The sequence below is a fragment of the Scardinius erythrophthalmus genome (assembly GCF_964197995.2).
Source record: "Scardinius erythrophthalmus genome assembly, chromosome: 23".
In the NCBI taxonomy this organism is placed as follows: Eukaryota; Metazoa; Chordata; class Actinopteri; order Cypriniformes; family Leuciscidae; genus Scardinius; species Scardinius erythrophthalmus.
Window position 1 is genome coordinate 3,857,750 of NC_138243.1, and position 16,965 is coordinate 3,874,714.

A 16,965-nucleotide genomic window follows, 5' to 3' on the forward strand; every position below is an offset into this window, starting at 1 on the left:
TCATAAGGCTTCTCATTGATCTAGCTGTGGAGACCTTGCGTGTGTGTGCTAGTGTGCCTCACGAAGCGCATGTAAGGACCCAACCAATCAGTTGTAAGTGCGGGCGGGCTTTTAATACTCCCGAACCGAATCAGAACCGATACACCCCCCCCCCCCCCCCCCCCGTTGGAGATTTCTTGACTCCCAGAAATGACTTTGTGCAGGTTGGGATGTCTGTCATTTTCATGTCGTTTCAAAAAGTTGTTTGTCAATAAATAGCTGTATTCTGTACAGGTTTGACTCGTGTATGATCATTTTCTTCCAAATACGATAATTTTGAGCTTCTGGTACGATACTTGGACATTTACAATCTGGCAACACTGAGCATGTCTCTCTGTATTGCTGTCATCACTGTGCTATGCAAAAGATTCTTGTTATTAAAAGCACCTTGTCAACCGGAAGTGTTGTATGATAAGGCAACAAGATTTTTAAGCTGCATGCTTTGTCATTTTGAGCTGGGAATGTGGCACTGATGGAGTTGAATGTTTCTGAGGATTGAGTGGCGAACAAACACCTTCAGGTTCAGCAGAAGTCAGTGTTGCTTCTGTTAGATTAACCAGCCCACAACTGAAGAACACATTTACAGAATAAATCAAAATCTCTGTGTTAGCCAAGTATGCAAGCATACAAATAATGTGAATGTGCATTAAATAGCATATTCAGATCAATATACAGAGAGTTATTTTAACCATTCCTAAACAAATCTCACTATAATCAGCACAGCAACATTTAAGGGTGAATTTCGCTGAAAATCTCTCCCAAAGTCGGAGGGAAGCTGCAGTTGGGACAAACAAGAGTTTAACACAAAAGGATTTTCTGAATAAATGAACATGTTCATTAAAAGTGGTCTGTTCATCTTGAGTTATCTGTACGTCTCTTCAGATTTGAGTATTCACTGCAGTATCACCACCTGCTGGTGCGGACTAACAACTTCACTCATCTTGAGTATCGGGACGTCCTTCATCAGTCTTTTCCCCAAAACTCACCCTCACGGGTTTATTTAGCTGTGTAAATGCGGTCCTACCATAGATGCTTGTTTTGTTTATATAACTTTAATTATAGGGTAACACCCTAGATTAGGGAACACTATTCACTATTAACTAGTTGCTTATTAGCATGCATATTGTCTGTTTATTAGTACTTATAAAGCACATATTAATGCCTTATTCTGCATGACAATATTCTACATCCCCATACTTAAACATAACCACTACAACAACTACCTTACTGTCAAAAAGCAGTAATCAGGAGTTTATTGAGGGAAACTCTTAGTTAGTGGTGAATATGTGTTCCCTAATCTTAAGTGTTCCCAAATATAGTGACTAACCCTACCGTTTAAAGTAAACAAGTAAACATAATAATGTTATTTAGTTTAGTTGTGAATCATTTTCACCTTTGTCCTGTTGTGATGTTTCTACTCTAAACTATAAAGCATGTTGTTTTCCCTCTCATTCTTTAAGAAAGATGTCATGACATACGCATGCTTTTATTCTGGGTCATGCCCAGGGCGAGCTTTCACTTATTTGTTTTACATGACATCACACTACATTTTACTGATCTAGGTTATTGTGTGTTGCCACACTGTCACATAGGAACTCGCGATTAAACAGCATATTCAAGGTTTTTAGCAGAATTTAAACAAAATGATAAAGTTACATATGTAGAAACCAAACCAGTCACTATTTTTACAATTTGTTGATTATAAATATTGCAATTAATTGTATAAATGTACTGTATAAAACGTGCCCTGGCCTGACATTTATGAAAAATACTTTTTGAGAACACAGTTCAAACTTTAGTTTAAATCTGCATTCATTATATGTATGTGTCAGATATTCCACAATGTTACTATACAGTATATATTGGATATGAATAAAAATAAAATCCTAATTTAAGCAAGTTTTTGTGTTTGGGGCCAACATGCAAACCACTGCTTGAGAAACCAGGGGTGTAACATTGGGTGAGGTGGAGGGTTTTAGCAGAGTCCCAATCTTCCTTCTGAGGAAGAATTGATTTAAAAAATGTATTTATTTATTTATTTTTGCAGAATGTTTTCTTGTTGTACCTTACTTATAACCCACATGTGTAAAGTTGATTGCTGCATTTAATTAGTGATGTCATCGTCCAGCTCAGTTCAGTTCTCACTCAGGCAATGCATTGTTGAATATTGCAGTGGGCTTGTGTGTTTAATAATGATGACTGATTGGATGGAGTACATGAAAACGCCAAACTGATCTCAAACCAGCCCAAATTTTGACCACCTGCCCAAGCCAATTTTGACCGGCACAATCAAATTCAAAACCGCCCAATCTGGCGACTCTGCCGAGAGGACAGCAATGGGGAACATTTTGATAATATTTTGCTAAAAAAATTAAGCCTATTTTTAACTTTAAGATTGTTTGACATTATTTTCATGACAATCAAGAACAGTTTCCTGTCAACCCCCCTACATTAAAAATATAATTACAGTAGAATAGGTGGCATACAGTGAAATATTAATGTATTTTATTACTAATAAGTATATAATATTACTAAGTTATAAGTTAACTTAATATTTGATATTTTGAAGTTTTATCACTGTGGGTAATTTCTGTCTTCTGTTTTGTGTCTTTGTTTCAGCCGAACCCAAGTTAAAGGACCTGCGGAGCGTGACCGTGCAGGATGGGAAAAAGACCGTATTTAAGTGTCAGATCGTGGCGGGAAACCCAGCGCCCAGCCTCAAGTGGTACAAGAATGGGCAAGAACTCGCAGGCAAAAACAAACCCAAAAGCATAAAGATTAGGGAAAGGAAAAAGTAAGTTCCTACTGTTTAAATATATCATTGTTTTGCTCAAGCTGAATGAAGATTTGGCTTCAGAGAATATTAAGTCAGAAATGTTATTTTTGCATTTAGCGTAACGGATATCTGCCGTGTGGCGTACAGTATGTGGACAGGTGTTTGTCAAAGTTTAACCCAGTAAAACCAAACAGGCCTGTGCTGAGGTTCTCCCTCCTCATTAAATTCGTAACCTTGAGGACAGTGTTGCAGTTTTGAGAAGAAATAATCAGAAATTACTCATGATGATGCATACGGTGCTAATGTTTATCTTGAATTGCAGTATAAACAACCAGCATTATGTAACTTTCCACAGGGGGAAAATATCCGAGCTATTGATCAGGAAGTCCACAGAGGGAGATGCTGGTTTATACACCTGTGAGGCAGTCAACAACCTTGGAAAAGCAAATACTACAGCGAGCCTAACCATCAGCAAAAGTAAGAATGCATCCTTTTCTCTAGCATTCAAATCAGTAATGTGTAAATCGGTGGCGAGGCCACAGAAGGGCCAGGGTGACCCCGACCCACCCAGAGTGAAGACAGAAGATACTAATGGAAACTGCAAAATCACCACGTCTGTTCTGTATATATAGTTTGTAAAGTACATTTTTACAAATACATTTAACGTCATTGCATTTTCCGCACAACCACAATTTCTATGAATGCAGTGCGAGGAACGATTAGTGGTGTTGCTCAACAAATGCTGTGTTTAATGTCACATTTGAGATACTTTACTGTCGGCTCTCTCTTATATGTAGCACTGGTTCGCTTCGTCTTAAATGGTCCTCCTTCTCATGATTCTCTTCATCCTAAATGGCTCATTTGTCTCTCATATGTAAGGTTGTCAAGTCTGTTTCAATCGAGGGGAATCGGCTCGTCCTCAGAACTCATGTAGCTTTGGAAAGCCTGAGTCATTCGTTTGGACTGTTCTTGTAAATGAACAAATCTCAAAAAGATTTTGAGTCCTTGTGTGGCATTGCATGTCTTTTTTGTATCCGTAGGCCTATGTCTTTGACTCAGGTACTGTATATAAATTAGGGAGGATTATAGTTTTTTGTTGTCATTTTAAATATATCCTTGCGTTTCTTATTGATGTTTTCACCCTAACTTTAATTCTTCATTCATTTAAAAGCTCACATTGATATCATAATCATCTAGAGCAACTCATCTCCTCTGTGCAACACAAGTAGGTCAGATTCTGTAGGTTAAACTTGTTTAAGACTTAAATACATTGATTCCAAGCAACTTTATGTGCTTTAGAAGTTCTGTCTTCTGAAGACCAGTATATCAGTGTGTCCTTCAGGTCAAAGTGCACTTCAGGCACCTGGATGATGCTCTTATTTATCAGGAATGTTGGACACTTCATGCACTCAGCAGTTCTTACATAGTAGAAGTATGTAGTAAACATATGCACTTCAACAGCCAAAAACACTGTAGCATTGGAGGGAATTTTGCATGTTGAAACACCACAGAAAAATATAAAAATCTACTTAACTCATGCTTATTTACATCCACAAATGTAACACAGCCCCAATTGTGATATTGATCATTTACAGGATCAAAAACAGTGGATCATGAATATCTCCTGAAAGCTAAATGGGGTTTCTCCAGCTCAGTCGCAACATTGCAAAAATGATCAGTTTTCTGCTCTGTCATCTGGCCTCTTAATGCCTTTTTTCAATTAGTGAGCAGTGCATTTGAATGATTGCCAAAAGAGAAAAGTACGAGGTCTTCTGTGTCTTCCCTCAGGCATTAGAACAGCAACGACCGGCCAGTCTGTTAATGTAAATTACTGTAAACGTCCTGATATCGATGCCTTACAAACCTGGTAAAGAATCAGGTTATCTGACAGAGCTCAGATCATTGCTGTGGCAGATTTCTCTCATTGTAGCGCATGATTTTAGGATGTTAAACTAATGTGACGTAGTTTAACATGCTGTGCTCATTGCGCTGCTTCTCTGCAAAATGTTCAATAAAATGCAAACGCATGCAGCCCCGTTTCGAATATCCATCCACAAACATGAACGAGATTTCAGCTGAGGGGGCCAGACTTTTAAAGACCTCATTTAACTGTACTTTAAGGCTTTGTAGAGAGGATATGGTGTTCAACAGTAGTGATAGTGATCAGTTATTGTCTGTGAGTTAGAGACAGAGCTTACAGTCGTACCCGGAACTGAACGAAACCCTAAATCCAAGGCAGAATCTCTAAACGTATGGATCTGCATTTACACTTTATTGATTTGTGGGATTTAGTCGGAGTAGTTTCCCCTCAGGTTCTCCATGAAAGCGGTCCCCTCTGGTAACGTGAGACCGCCGGCCACCATTAGACTCTTCCTCATGGACTTCCACCAAATTCATCAAAGCTTCTCATTTGACCCATTTCAAGGAAACTGCGTCTCTCCATTGCACTGATGGCACGTCTGGTATTATATTGCAGTTGATCACATGTCTTTCAGCATGCTTTTCAAGGACCACCTTTTTATCACAATTAAATTTCCATCCACAGAGCTGATGATGGATAATGACAAAGGATCTCATTGAAGAACAGACTTTCTTAGAATTGTGAATAGAATTGTGCTTTTGTTTCTTTTTGCTAAGATATACAAAGCTAAATATGGATGGCACTCTTCTTTTACAATAAGGGTTTAGTCTCATTCTGTACACCAGATTTTGCTATTTACCACAACCACGTTTTAAAATGGAGCTGTCTTTAATAATCTCTCCACAAATATATCTCTGTTCACTCGTCATTCTCAAAACATTTCATGTGTACATACATAACCATAGTTCATTTTAACTAAAGACGGTCTTTAGACGGTCTTTAGTGGCTGTTGGAACACATGAGTGTTTACACTTTGAAAGCAATCCGGTCAAATGTGTTTTCAACTACTGTACCTCTGGAAGTGGTCAAAACTGGACAAGCTCAAAGCGCTTTAGACCCCATTTACACCTGTATTTAACATTGTCCACTTGAGATCCGATCGACCAAAACGCATCTTAATACCAGGTGTGAACAGGGCCTTAGTTTCTCTGAAGCAAGCATCCTTTATGCCTCCAGCAGCGGTCAAGACCTCCACATAAACTCAAAAGAAAGTTCAGATGGGAATTGGATTTCCACACAATGCTGGTGGATATAAAAAAAACAGTTGGTCATTTGTCCGGGAACTTTCTAATGGGAGGTGGGAGGAAAACACTGACATTTCCGTTTTTGGACCGCAATAAAATCACACACTAGCACCGAAAAATGCTGAAATGACATCATGGCCCCATGTAAAACAATTATGAGTGACATTTTAGGGCCGTTTGCATGTGTGTTTTGTCTCAGCAGAGCTCCATATGAGCTCATGCGTAGATGTTTCTGCTGTCGTGTGGTCTGGATCAGTAAAGTCCAGCTGTACTGCAGGATAAGACTCGAAAGATGTCATATGTGTGGTATTTGGATCCAGTATCATTCATTACATTTTCTGTCTGAATGTTTTTGTAAGTGGTCATCTGAACAGGTCAGGTTTCAATTACAGTGTCTAGACAGGTCTGTGGAGGACTGCCGTTTAGTGATAGACAAAATATGAGGGGATAACAAGAGATTAGAGAAATACAGTAAATGTTGAAGGCCAAACCGGATCTGAGTGAAGAACATCTTGGTGGTTCACCAGTGTTGTGCTGGGTGGTTGCCAAGGCCTCGCTGTGCAGTTGCTAGGGTAGAGGTCGACCAATAGTGGATTTTACTGATAATGATAACTAGTAGTTATCTGTAAATATAAACTATAACTATAGTAGTTAAAGGGGTGGTTTAATGCCCTTTTCACAAGATATAAAATAAGTCTTTAATGTCCCCAGAATGTGTGTGTGTGTGAAGTTTTAGCTCAAAATATCCCACAGATATTTTTATATAGCATGTTAAAACTGTCCCTTTTTGAGGGTGAGCAAAAACGCACCGTTTTGTGTGTGTTCCTTTAAATGCAAATGAGCTGCTGCCCCCGGCACACGGGGGCGGAGCTTCAAGAGCTCGTGTCCTTTTACCTCACACACACATGCTCTGAACATTTCAAAAACTTTTAGCCTTTTTTTATGTTCAAACTGGAGTCAGACAATGATGGAGAGACTCAAGAAGAAGTGACAACATGTAGAAGCAACAGGACATTTCTGAATGGTTAGTTGATGAATTTATGTAGCTTATGTGTAGTTATCTTCTAGTCATTGATTATTCTGTCATGATAATCTATAAATCGTGTTTAGGGGTTGGGGCTTATGTAAATTTTAGGGTTGGTGATGTCACTAACCGGGAGGAATGTTGTGTAGTCTCTACCAGCCGTTTGTTGTAGTCCTTAAAAAGCGATTTCTTTAAAAGCAAATATCTCCCTTTGCTTTGAACTTTAAGCGTTGTAACTTTGCAGATGTTGTTTATGCTCAAACAGCAACATTACACACTAACTAAAGTTAGAAAAGTGAAATCATAATCAACCACCCCTTTAATTGTTTTTTAAATAATAAAATTCAGCACTATTTTACATGGAGCATTATGTTTGTTTTCATTCAGTATCCATTTTAAAAACTCTCAGTGTTGCATCAGTGGCCAAAGAGCTGCGGCTCAACATGCAAATACTGGAAGTGTTGCTGTTAGTGTAGCCGGTTCGGGCTTGCGTGTCTCTAGTCCCTACGACTCGGCTACCCCTCTCACCGGGTCCTTCACACCCCGCTCCGTGCGGGTCTCCTGCATGAGAGTCAGGCGCTCTAACAAGGAGGCTAAAGACTGCAGCCTCTAGCATCTGTCGTTAGAGTGTCTATTGAGATCAGAGGAGTGAGGTTTACTTGCACAGCAACTACTAGCTGGCCTCCGTTACATTAGCAGTCTCCCTCCTCCTTCCCCATCTCCACCTGCATAGATCTGCTACGGGGGGTTATTTCATGTATATCACATGTGCAGCAGCAGCAGCATGTCTGTCAATATATTGGCAGTAATGTTTTTGCAGTAGCCATTCTCAGTTGCAGTGTAGCAGATCTATTCCACCAAATACACTAACATCGCCTTATCCATTACCATGCCAGTCTCTCCGAGAGTTGCCATGACAGAACTAACTTTAAATATGCTACTTCTTTGGCTAATAAAGTGACCAGCTGGATATAAAATAATGCAAATAGATGGCAACAATTGTGACAGTAAACATTTGGGTCAGATTTACGCCTGTTTTTGTCACATTGTTTTAACTTCTTGAGATACTACCAATGTTAGCGTCCTCTCAGCCTTATATACTGCTAATATTATGCTGTTCTCCACTAATGCAGCATCTAGGCAACAAATTAATTACTGTATAATGATATGAAAACATGAACTGATATATATAACACTGAGTGATCACTCGGATTTAGACCTAGATTGTATTTATATAAAGCATTCACAGGCAAATTTGCTTTATGTATTTCCCCGGCGTCAAAATCAGGCACATACAGTATAAATGTCAGGAAACACGATTCCTGGCTGCATGTCAATATCCATGGATCACTGGATCTTTGGTAAGTTGTCAGGAACACTATATCGAGTCCAGCCTTTAGGTGAAACTGATAATAATTAGTTGTACTGGCGTTTTCTCAGTGTTCACTAGTAAATCCAGTCACGCAGCAGCTCTTCTGCCACTCGGTTCGGCAAATGGGGCATGATCCCGCAGGAAAGTCACGTCAATGCACACGATTCCCTCTATAGTGATGCTTGACGTGATGTGAGTCAGGGTTACAGTACTGTAGGTGCGGAGGAGTTACTGCAGTGGACCAGTGCAGACAAGCTCTTTGTCTTTAGTGGTCTCTGTCACGCCACACTCTTCCCACTGAAAGCCGTTTGGGAACAGCTCTGAGGAGGGAACACACTGCACCTCCAGAACGCATGAATAATTACAGCACGCTGAGTGCTGCGCACTGCAGCAAGATCTCCAGAGTTTGGCTTTATAGAAGCATCATTACCATGATAAACTGACTAATGCTTCAGTAAAGGGCTTCAAGAGAGATCGCTGCCGTTTCTTTCATTGTTTATCTGTTTTGGCCTTGAAATAATGGATGGAAACATGAATGAAATGAATTAGATTTTTATTTATAGTTTGATGCACAAGCCGATACTGTTGGTCGTAGTCACCTTATGTTGCGACGCGGAAGTGAGCTTTTTTCTGTGAATGTGTGGGTACTTCTGATTCATTAGCCAATACAGAGTTTTGTGAAATGAAATTATTTGTTTTATTATGGCCTTCTCTTTGGAAGTCATTCAGTAGAGAGAGAGAGAGTGTGTGTGTTTAAGTGTGTGTGAGATGGATGGTCCTGTGCAGCGGCTCCAGTCGGGCGGGCTGTTGGAGGTGAGGGCATGAACACACAGTCAGACGTGACGCTGTGTGTGTGTGTGTGTGTGTGTGTGTGTGTGTGTGTCTGACTCCAGTCTCTCTGCTCATGACAGCACAGGAGAAAAGGCCTCTCTATTTCTGTAAAAGCTCCTCAGTGTCGGTGCGTCAGCAGAGAAAGGCACCGTTATTGAATTGGTGCCGAGACCTTGTTCCGTGTTTGTTAATAAAACTCTTGCCTCGACGTGTTTGGCATGAGAAGCGTCTCATCTCCTAATGCAGCAGTAACCCTTCACCTGCCAATCCCAGGCTTCACCTTACGGATCACAGACTCTTCCAGGTCACATCTCTGATTCCACATTTCAGCCCTAAATAATTCATTCAACTTCCTCTAAGAAGGATTTAGAGTTTACCTCATTTCACATTTTGATTACTCAGTCAAGAAGGTCAGATGTTTGCATTTTTCTGCGAAAATAAAGATGAAAAACCGCACTCTCAAGGTATAATTTCATAAATTTATTGTAACCATGTCCACACAGACGTGTTTCGGCCTAAGCCATCATCCATTTTTGCATTTTTCTGTGTTCATAGTTTTTATTGTACTGTTTATCATAGTTACTCTGAATGCATTGATCTTTACTATGTGAACAATATAATATTTAATGTTTATTATACTTAGATATAATACTAACACCCTAACAAACAGATCTTTAGCCACTAGAAAACAAACACAATTTTGTCTTGACTTTGACTTTGATGACCTGTTCATTTTGGCACGCCTGGGACCCTTTTTGGCACCTATCCTACATTATTAAGCCAATGACCTTCATATCTACAGTATATCTATTATATGAGGTTATGCTACATATAGCCTAATCTTTAAATGTCATTTTGACAGAATGGATTGTAAATTTTCCATCATTCTCTAATTTTCTACACGTGTGCTGTCATTGTCCTGAAGAAAATGATATAGCCGTATGCTATTTCCCTTCAGTATGTAGATTTCATCTTTATATATTTAATATGAACATATTCAGTAATTAAAAATGACAATCCTAGTCCTATGGGGTAGCTTATTTTAAGAAGTAGCTTTCTGAATCACTGGTGTCCTCCTTCACCAAGCAGATCTGGTGTTACAGTAGCGGTTTCACGTCACAGCTGTCTCTAAATTGTGTTTGGAAACATGTTAAACATTCTTTTAAGAAGGAATGTGTATGAGTTTCTCTTCAGTTGTTTCTGAGTAGGACATTAGCATCTGTCCATATAATGCGAGTCCACTTCCTCTCTGCTGTGAGAGTTGAGGGGTCACGACTGTTGACCTGACCTTATGACCCCACCGCATACACACACCTCGTGTACATTTGATTCCCAGCCTAATGGCAATGAGACGTGGGACAGCTTAACAGGCCTGAGGGGACTTAAAGCCCTCAGTATCTGCTTCATTTACCCCTGCGGGGGCTCTTGCTCGATGCCACGTGTTGTGTGGTCACTAATCCCAGCTCATCTGATAATGGTAACAAGTCATCCGTCCACGTCAGTGTGGGATGGCTTAGTTCATGCTAGTGGAAAGCAATGTGTATATTTGTGTGCGTAAAAGAGTGAGTTTGAACGTTATCATTTAAACATCATTCAGAAACGTAGACAGACAGCGATGATGCCAAGGATGAGTCTGAATCTGACTAATCTGTCACACAGATGGCCTCTGTCTGGGTCAAGATTTGGAGACCCTTATGTTTCAAGCAGGTGAATGAAAATGTAACCTGTCAAGTCATATTTTACCCCAAAATTAAAAAATATATATGTTTTGCACAAAGAAAAGGAAATTTTTTTGTGACATTTTTGTGATGATGTTGCACATTTTACCTCCTTAAATTCTGAATACTGTAAAGCAAAAAAACGAATAGTTTTGTTTATTGTACGTTTAATTTAAGATGATTTTAATAAGTTTTTGTATTATAGTGATGAAAATCTGATGATAATTATTATCAAAAGTAATTTGTGGGGGGGCAATGTCATTAAAATTTTAAATAAAATTAAAATTCATAAAAAAAAGCATCTTAAGCTTAACTGAAACAAAACTGAGGCTTAGAAGTTTAGTTTCAATGTGCCTTAATTTATTATCCTGTTTTATCTTTGTAAAATTTAGCATGTTTCATATTGAGCATCATTCTGCCTTTTGTTATATAATCACTTTACGCTCCCATATTATATAATGGCCTTCAAGATCAATCACACTGTGTTAACTGTGAAATTGGCTTCAATTTGAGATCACGGAAGCAAATGAATCTAATGGCAATGAAAGACTAGTACTGAATGACTTGAACTACATAATAGAGACAGAAACAGTTCATTAGTAAAGCCCTTGTTCTTACGTTGTGTGTTAGCACAGCTGACGTGTAAAGAAAACGCCTCATTAAATGAAAGCACACTGATTTCCGGTGTGGCCGCACAGTATTCCCTCTGGAGTCTGTTCCTCATTCAGTATTTATTGGTCCTGGATGGGGGTTCTGGCCCGCCCGCGATCCCTCGGCCCCTGAGTCAGCGTTCCTGCAGCATGTGGAGGCAAATGTGATTATACCACAGTAAAGGGCAAACTGAATATATACACACATTACTCAAACAAATCAATTTATCATCAATATAAAATTTATTCAATTTTAACATCCATTCATGTTTTCTTCTCATTAATCATCAGCACTGTTATTATCTGCAGTGTTTTTTAAGTAAAGATAATGCTTAAAATCTTAAAGTCAGTTACAACGTCTACCAAAAGACTTCAGATCTCCTCAAATTTATAATATGAAATATTATTATCATTTGGAAAGTTGATGAAATGCTGTGTGGTATAATATGCTTTATCTAAAGCTATTTTAAACAACAGTTTTTGAATTCTTTTATAATTATTATGCATGCAGGCTCATATTGATTTAATGAAAGCTATGAATATTTGTCGTTTAAAAAAAAATCAGTAACACTTTATTTTGCAGTGTCATTGTTACATAAACAAAGCAAAAATGGTGTGCAGCACTTAAATACACATTTTATCTCATACTGTACATTCATATCAATTGTAACCTGAAATCTTAAAAAAAGTCTAACTACCTACTCATGCATATATATATTGTAATTGTGTCTACCATCGCCCACCCTGCCTTATAGATACAGTATTGGTTATTAGCCATTAAAAAACATATCACTCGACCACTAATAGAAAGAATAGCAGCATATTCCCCTGAGAAAGCGTCCCATCAGCATGTGTGTGTGTGTGTGATACAACTCTATCCTCATCCACAGCAGAATCAATGACAGAGAGAGAGAGAGAGAGAGAGAGAGACTGTCTCATTCGCTGCCGTTCTTCCTAATTGGATCAAGTGCAGACTTGCCCGACTCTCTGCTTTGTGTTCGTAGTGTGAGAGGAGAGAGCCACCAGACAGAGCGTGTGTGTTGGTGTGATGGATACAGAGAGGGAGAAAGAGGAGGGGTGTAGGAAGGGGTGTGTGTAATCTTCACTCAGATCTCCTCTTCCTTCCGTGTGCCTCTGCGTGCAAGTCTCTAACGACCGGCTCTTGCTCCAAGGAGCCGGTGCTTTGATGGGACACACACCTGCAGCCTGCGGATGATTCGGGCGTTTCGGACAGCGTGATCCTCAGCCCTGCCCCCAGGTGAGCACTTAACTCTCTCCGGACCTCTCGACTCGCTCCGAGGCGGATCCTCCCCCGGGTGCTCACACACACTGCTTCCCGAACACATGCCTTATTTATAGCCTCGCTGCCGGTGTTTTTCCTCCTGCTCCCGTGGAGACCGTGAGCGCGACCTGGGCGACAGAAATTAGAAGTCTTCCTCTTCCTCTTTAGTAACGAGGTTAGTCAGTCAGTTGAGCATCGTGTCCGAGTCCCTTCCCCCTCTCCTGATAATGGAGAGATCACTTCATGAGGCAGTAGAGCGAGCTCTGCTGCTCGTCTGATCCTGACACACAGAACCGGAGGGAGAGATGCAGTCGGAGGACATCTCGGCCGGGCTCGCGTCTCAAGAGGCTCCTTCAGAAGCGCTATCCGAGGTCTCCACGAAAGAGACGCCCGAGGAGGCGGAGGAGGACGTGCCGGGAGACGGCGAGCAAGGTTCTTCGGGATGCGTGCCTTTGCCTTGCTGTGTGTGCCTGGATCTGGAGCGCGTGAGTAACTGCGTGCGCTCGGAGAAGATCTGCATCTTGCCTATCCTGGCCTGCTTGCTGAGCCTGGCTCTCTGCACCGCCGGCCTCAAGTGGGTCTTCGTGGACAAGATCTTTGAATACGAGCCACCCACCCACCTTGATCTCAAACGCATAGGACATGATCCTGTAATAAACTCGGACTTTACTCAGAATCCGGTATCAGTCTCCGCTTCCACGGCCAGCCCGTCTGTCCCGGGACAGCCCAAGGTGTTTGTGGAGGGGGGGTCCACGGCCGGCCCCGTCGAGGTCTCCTCATCTAAAGCGGCTGTTTTAACACCCACTGCAGCAGTGACTGTTCACATCAACTCTGTGTCTCCACCCAAACCCAAGAGCACCTCCAAACCTGTCCAGAATGCCACCAATGCAAACCAATATACAACTCTGGAATCTAACGAAATTATTCCAAAGACATGTAAGTACACTCTGTGTTCACTTTGGGGGGCATGAAAATGTTAAAAGTTTAAGTTTAGGTCTAGTTATGTCTCAAAATGCAGTATCTGCCTTGAATAATGAAAAGGTTATGTGTGTACCCCTGACAGTCAGGATCAAAGAACATAAATTGTTAAGCAACTTGTTTCCCGTGAGGTAAGAGTCGGATGTGTAGGATGTAGTATAGTAAGCAGACGTGTTGTATCTTGTCGGCCGTGCTGCACACTCCTGTGACTAAGCCCTGAAAGCATAACTAACCCGAGATGGGCGCTGATAGTGACGCAGACGCCCCTTTGAAGCTGCCTGTCAATTACTGTGTAAAATCCGAACGCTATGACCAGCGCGCATGAGTGGCGTCGGCACACGAGTGTGTGATAATGCAGTGTTGCTGCAGTGAGGAGGACACTTCCTATTGGCTCTGCTCCATCTCAAGGTCAGAGTCTCCACACAGACTAGCCGATACCCTTCCACAGAAAGATGATCGCCAGTAATACTATCTGCTCTCCACCGTGACTTTGAGAGCTTGAATAATTATAATGGCTGGAGGACTGCCAGGCTTTCACTCTCGGATCTCTTTCCCTTTCCTTTTTTCTCCCCAGTTTTTTTTTTTTTAGCAGTGTGCAGCGATGCACTGTCATCCTGAGAGAAGTTTCCTGAAGCCAGCCTGATAGCGATGCTGAGAATGTGTCTGCAGGTCATTATGCAAATATAGAGCCAAGCCCTTCAGTTCTCTGGGACTGAGATTTCTACTTTAATCCATTTAAAAGATTGCATTATCTCACCTCATCTGTCCGAGGTTCAGACAGCTGCTTATGTGAAACACTGAGCTATTACAGAATTAAGAGCTGCCGGATGTCTTTGGGAGATCTTAAATCACACTTCTAGCCTTACATGTGATGGAGAAGTATTTGCAATGGAGAATGTGGTGTCAGGGTGGACACAGTATTTAATATGAGAATGAAAACAGAGTTGTGCAGGACATTTTTTGGCTGGAAATGTACTACCGTACTACAGTATAATCAACATGTACACAACAGTACAACTTACTGAAGGGATTGTACGTCTATCCCTAACAGCTTAATTGAACATTTTTTAATTTGTGTTAAATTATAATAATTATAATTTCGATGTGGTGGATCTTCCATGCCTCGATCTTCATAACCTCACTTCACCCCAGCGTTGTGCTTCATTAGGCTGCGGATGCTCAGTTTGCTGGGATCGAGTGCTGCTGGGAAGCTCAAAGACCCTCCCACTGCAAGCACTGGGATCAATCGTCTGAGTCTGAAATGGAAATGCAATCGTTTTTGTGGACATTTCAGTCTAAATCAATAACAGACAGCAGATCAGCTGACTAACAAGGAAGCTTTAGTTAAAGTGATTCTGAGCCTGATGAAATACATCACGCATTTTGTGAAATGAAAGATCAGGACAGAAAATGCATCATGGGTGCAGTTATGTGATGCTTTTATGTTCTAACCATGCAATTCACATCATTTTACGTCCTTCATTGTACTAATCCATTACATGTTCTGTGCATTAGCACTCAAAAGCCCATGAATCTATGAAAAGAAGCTCATTGAAAGTTTTTTCAATAGTTTGTTAGAAATAGTTTAAATAGAAATTGCTTTACTGCACAATATTCCCAAATACAGAGGGATTTTTGCTGTTTAATGGGAAACAATGAACACTGATCTCTCAGTAGGATGTGAGCTTGTAAGTGGAAAATAGTGAATTTTGTCAATTGTATGTGCCAAGCTGCAGTTGTTTGCATGTTGTTTTAGAGGATTGTGTAGAGTAATATTGACTTGATTCTCACAGTGCTGGACTACTGTAATGGTTCTGAATACTGGTACACATTGCTGTCTGTGGGCCAGCCCAGTAATGCTGCCTTTACTAGATTAGTGAGTTTTAATCTAGTGAGATTTTTAGTGAAACTTTTTCACATTTGGTAGTTTAGCAAATAAACCATCAAGAACAATTTTGGTTTGCACGTATGGGAATCTTAGTTTGCTAAATAGTTATTTAGAGATGAACTGTGTTCCTGATGAAGGTTCTTCAGATCAGTGTGTTGGTATGAGCTCCTCAAAGCACCAGTACATGGAGGATAGCAAGGTATTTCACACAGTTCTCCTTCAGCATCAGACAGAAGTCACAGCTTCATCAGTCTACTTGTCAAGTCAAGTCAGGTCACCTTTATTTATATAGCGCTTTTTACAATACAGATTGTATCAAAGCAACTTTACAGTGATAACAGGAAAATACAGCAACAAAGTTTGTGTCTAGAAGAAAATAGCGTCACGGTCCAGCTTAAGAAAGTTCAGTGAAAAAAAAGTTCTTAATTTAGTCATATATATATAAACAGCCGCTCTGGAGTAAACCGTGATGTCATCGTCCAGCTCAGTTCAGTTCTCATATAATGGTGTCAATGCAGGCAGATCAATAATATTGTTGAATATTAAATTAAATGTCCCCAACTAAGCAAGCCAATGGCGACAAAGGCAAAAAAGGTGACATTGGCAAGGAACCAAAACTCCACCAGTGACAGAATGGAGAAGAAGAAAAAGATCGACTCTGAATTTGTCGTTTGACTGGTCTAGTGTGTTTGAGCTCAGGTACAATTCAGCCTCCGACATCAGAGCTCACTGCTGACCTGGATTATAGATAGGCAGCGCTATCTGTCTTCACTCTCGTATATATTTTTGGATGCCTTGTGCGAACGACTGATGATTCAGATCTAACTGCAGTATTTCAGTGGGACTAAAGCCAAGAATCAGGCTTGGTCTGTCTACAATGCTGACAGTGTGTGGAAACAGCACTGGAGGTCCGTACATTTTCCCTGGGATTAGTGATCAGAGGCATTATAGTTTGGATGGCTGGGTCCTTTGTTGTATATTTTAGGATTCTGATTTTTTTAAATCAAATGTAAGGAAATTCAGGTTCAGCCTTCTGTTTGCACACACTAAATCTGTGCTGTTCTGTGATACAGTATTGATGAACACATTAGCTTATGCTAGTAGACAGTGAAATGGTGCATAGCACTAAGTACTGTACATGATAGTAAACATACATAAGCCATAGGTCTCTATCCCGTAAAGCGTGCTGCTAATAAATGCACAGCTCTGTGAACTCATTAAATAATGTATGAATAACTTCCC

At 40.5% G+C, this 16,965-nt stretch overlaps 1 protein-coding gene across 4 annotated transcripts in view; it reads left to right on the forward strand.

Moving 5' to 3' along the window:
• The window catches only part of nrg1 (neuregulin 1), a 102,273-nt gene that overhangs the window by 46,667 nt on the left and 38,641 nt on the right, over nucleotides 1-16,965 (forward strand). For all 4 annotated transcript variants that reach the window (XM_081354184.1, XM_081354185.1, XM_081354186.1 and 1 more), the window contains exons 2-3: nucleotides 2,659-2,833; nucleotides 3,171-3,292. In XM_081354184.1, the coding sequence (XP_081210310.1) occupies nucleotides 2,659-2,833; nucleotides 3,171-3,292 (297 nt within the window). The remainder of the gene's footprint in view (nucleotides 1-2,658; nucleotides 2,834-3,170; nucleotides 3,293-16,965) is intronic.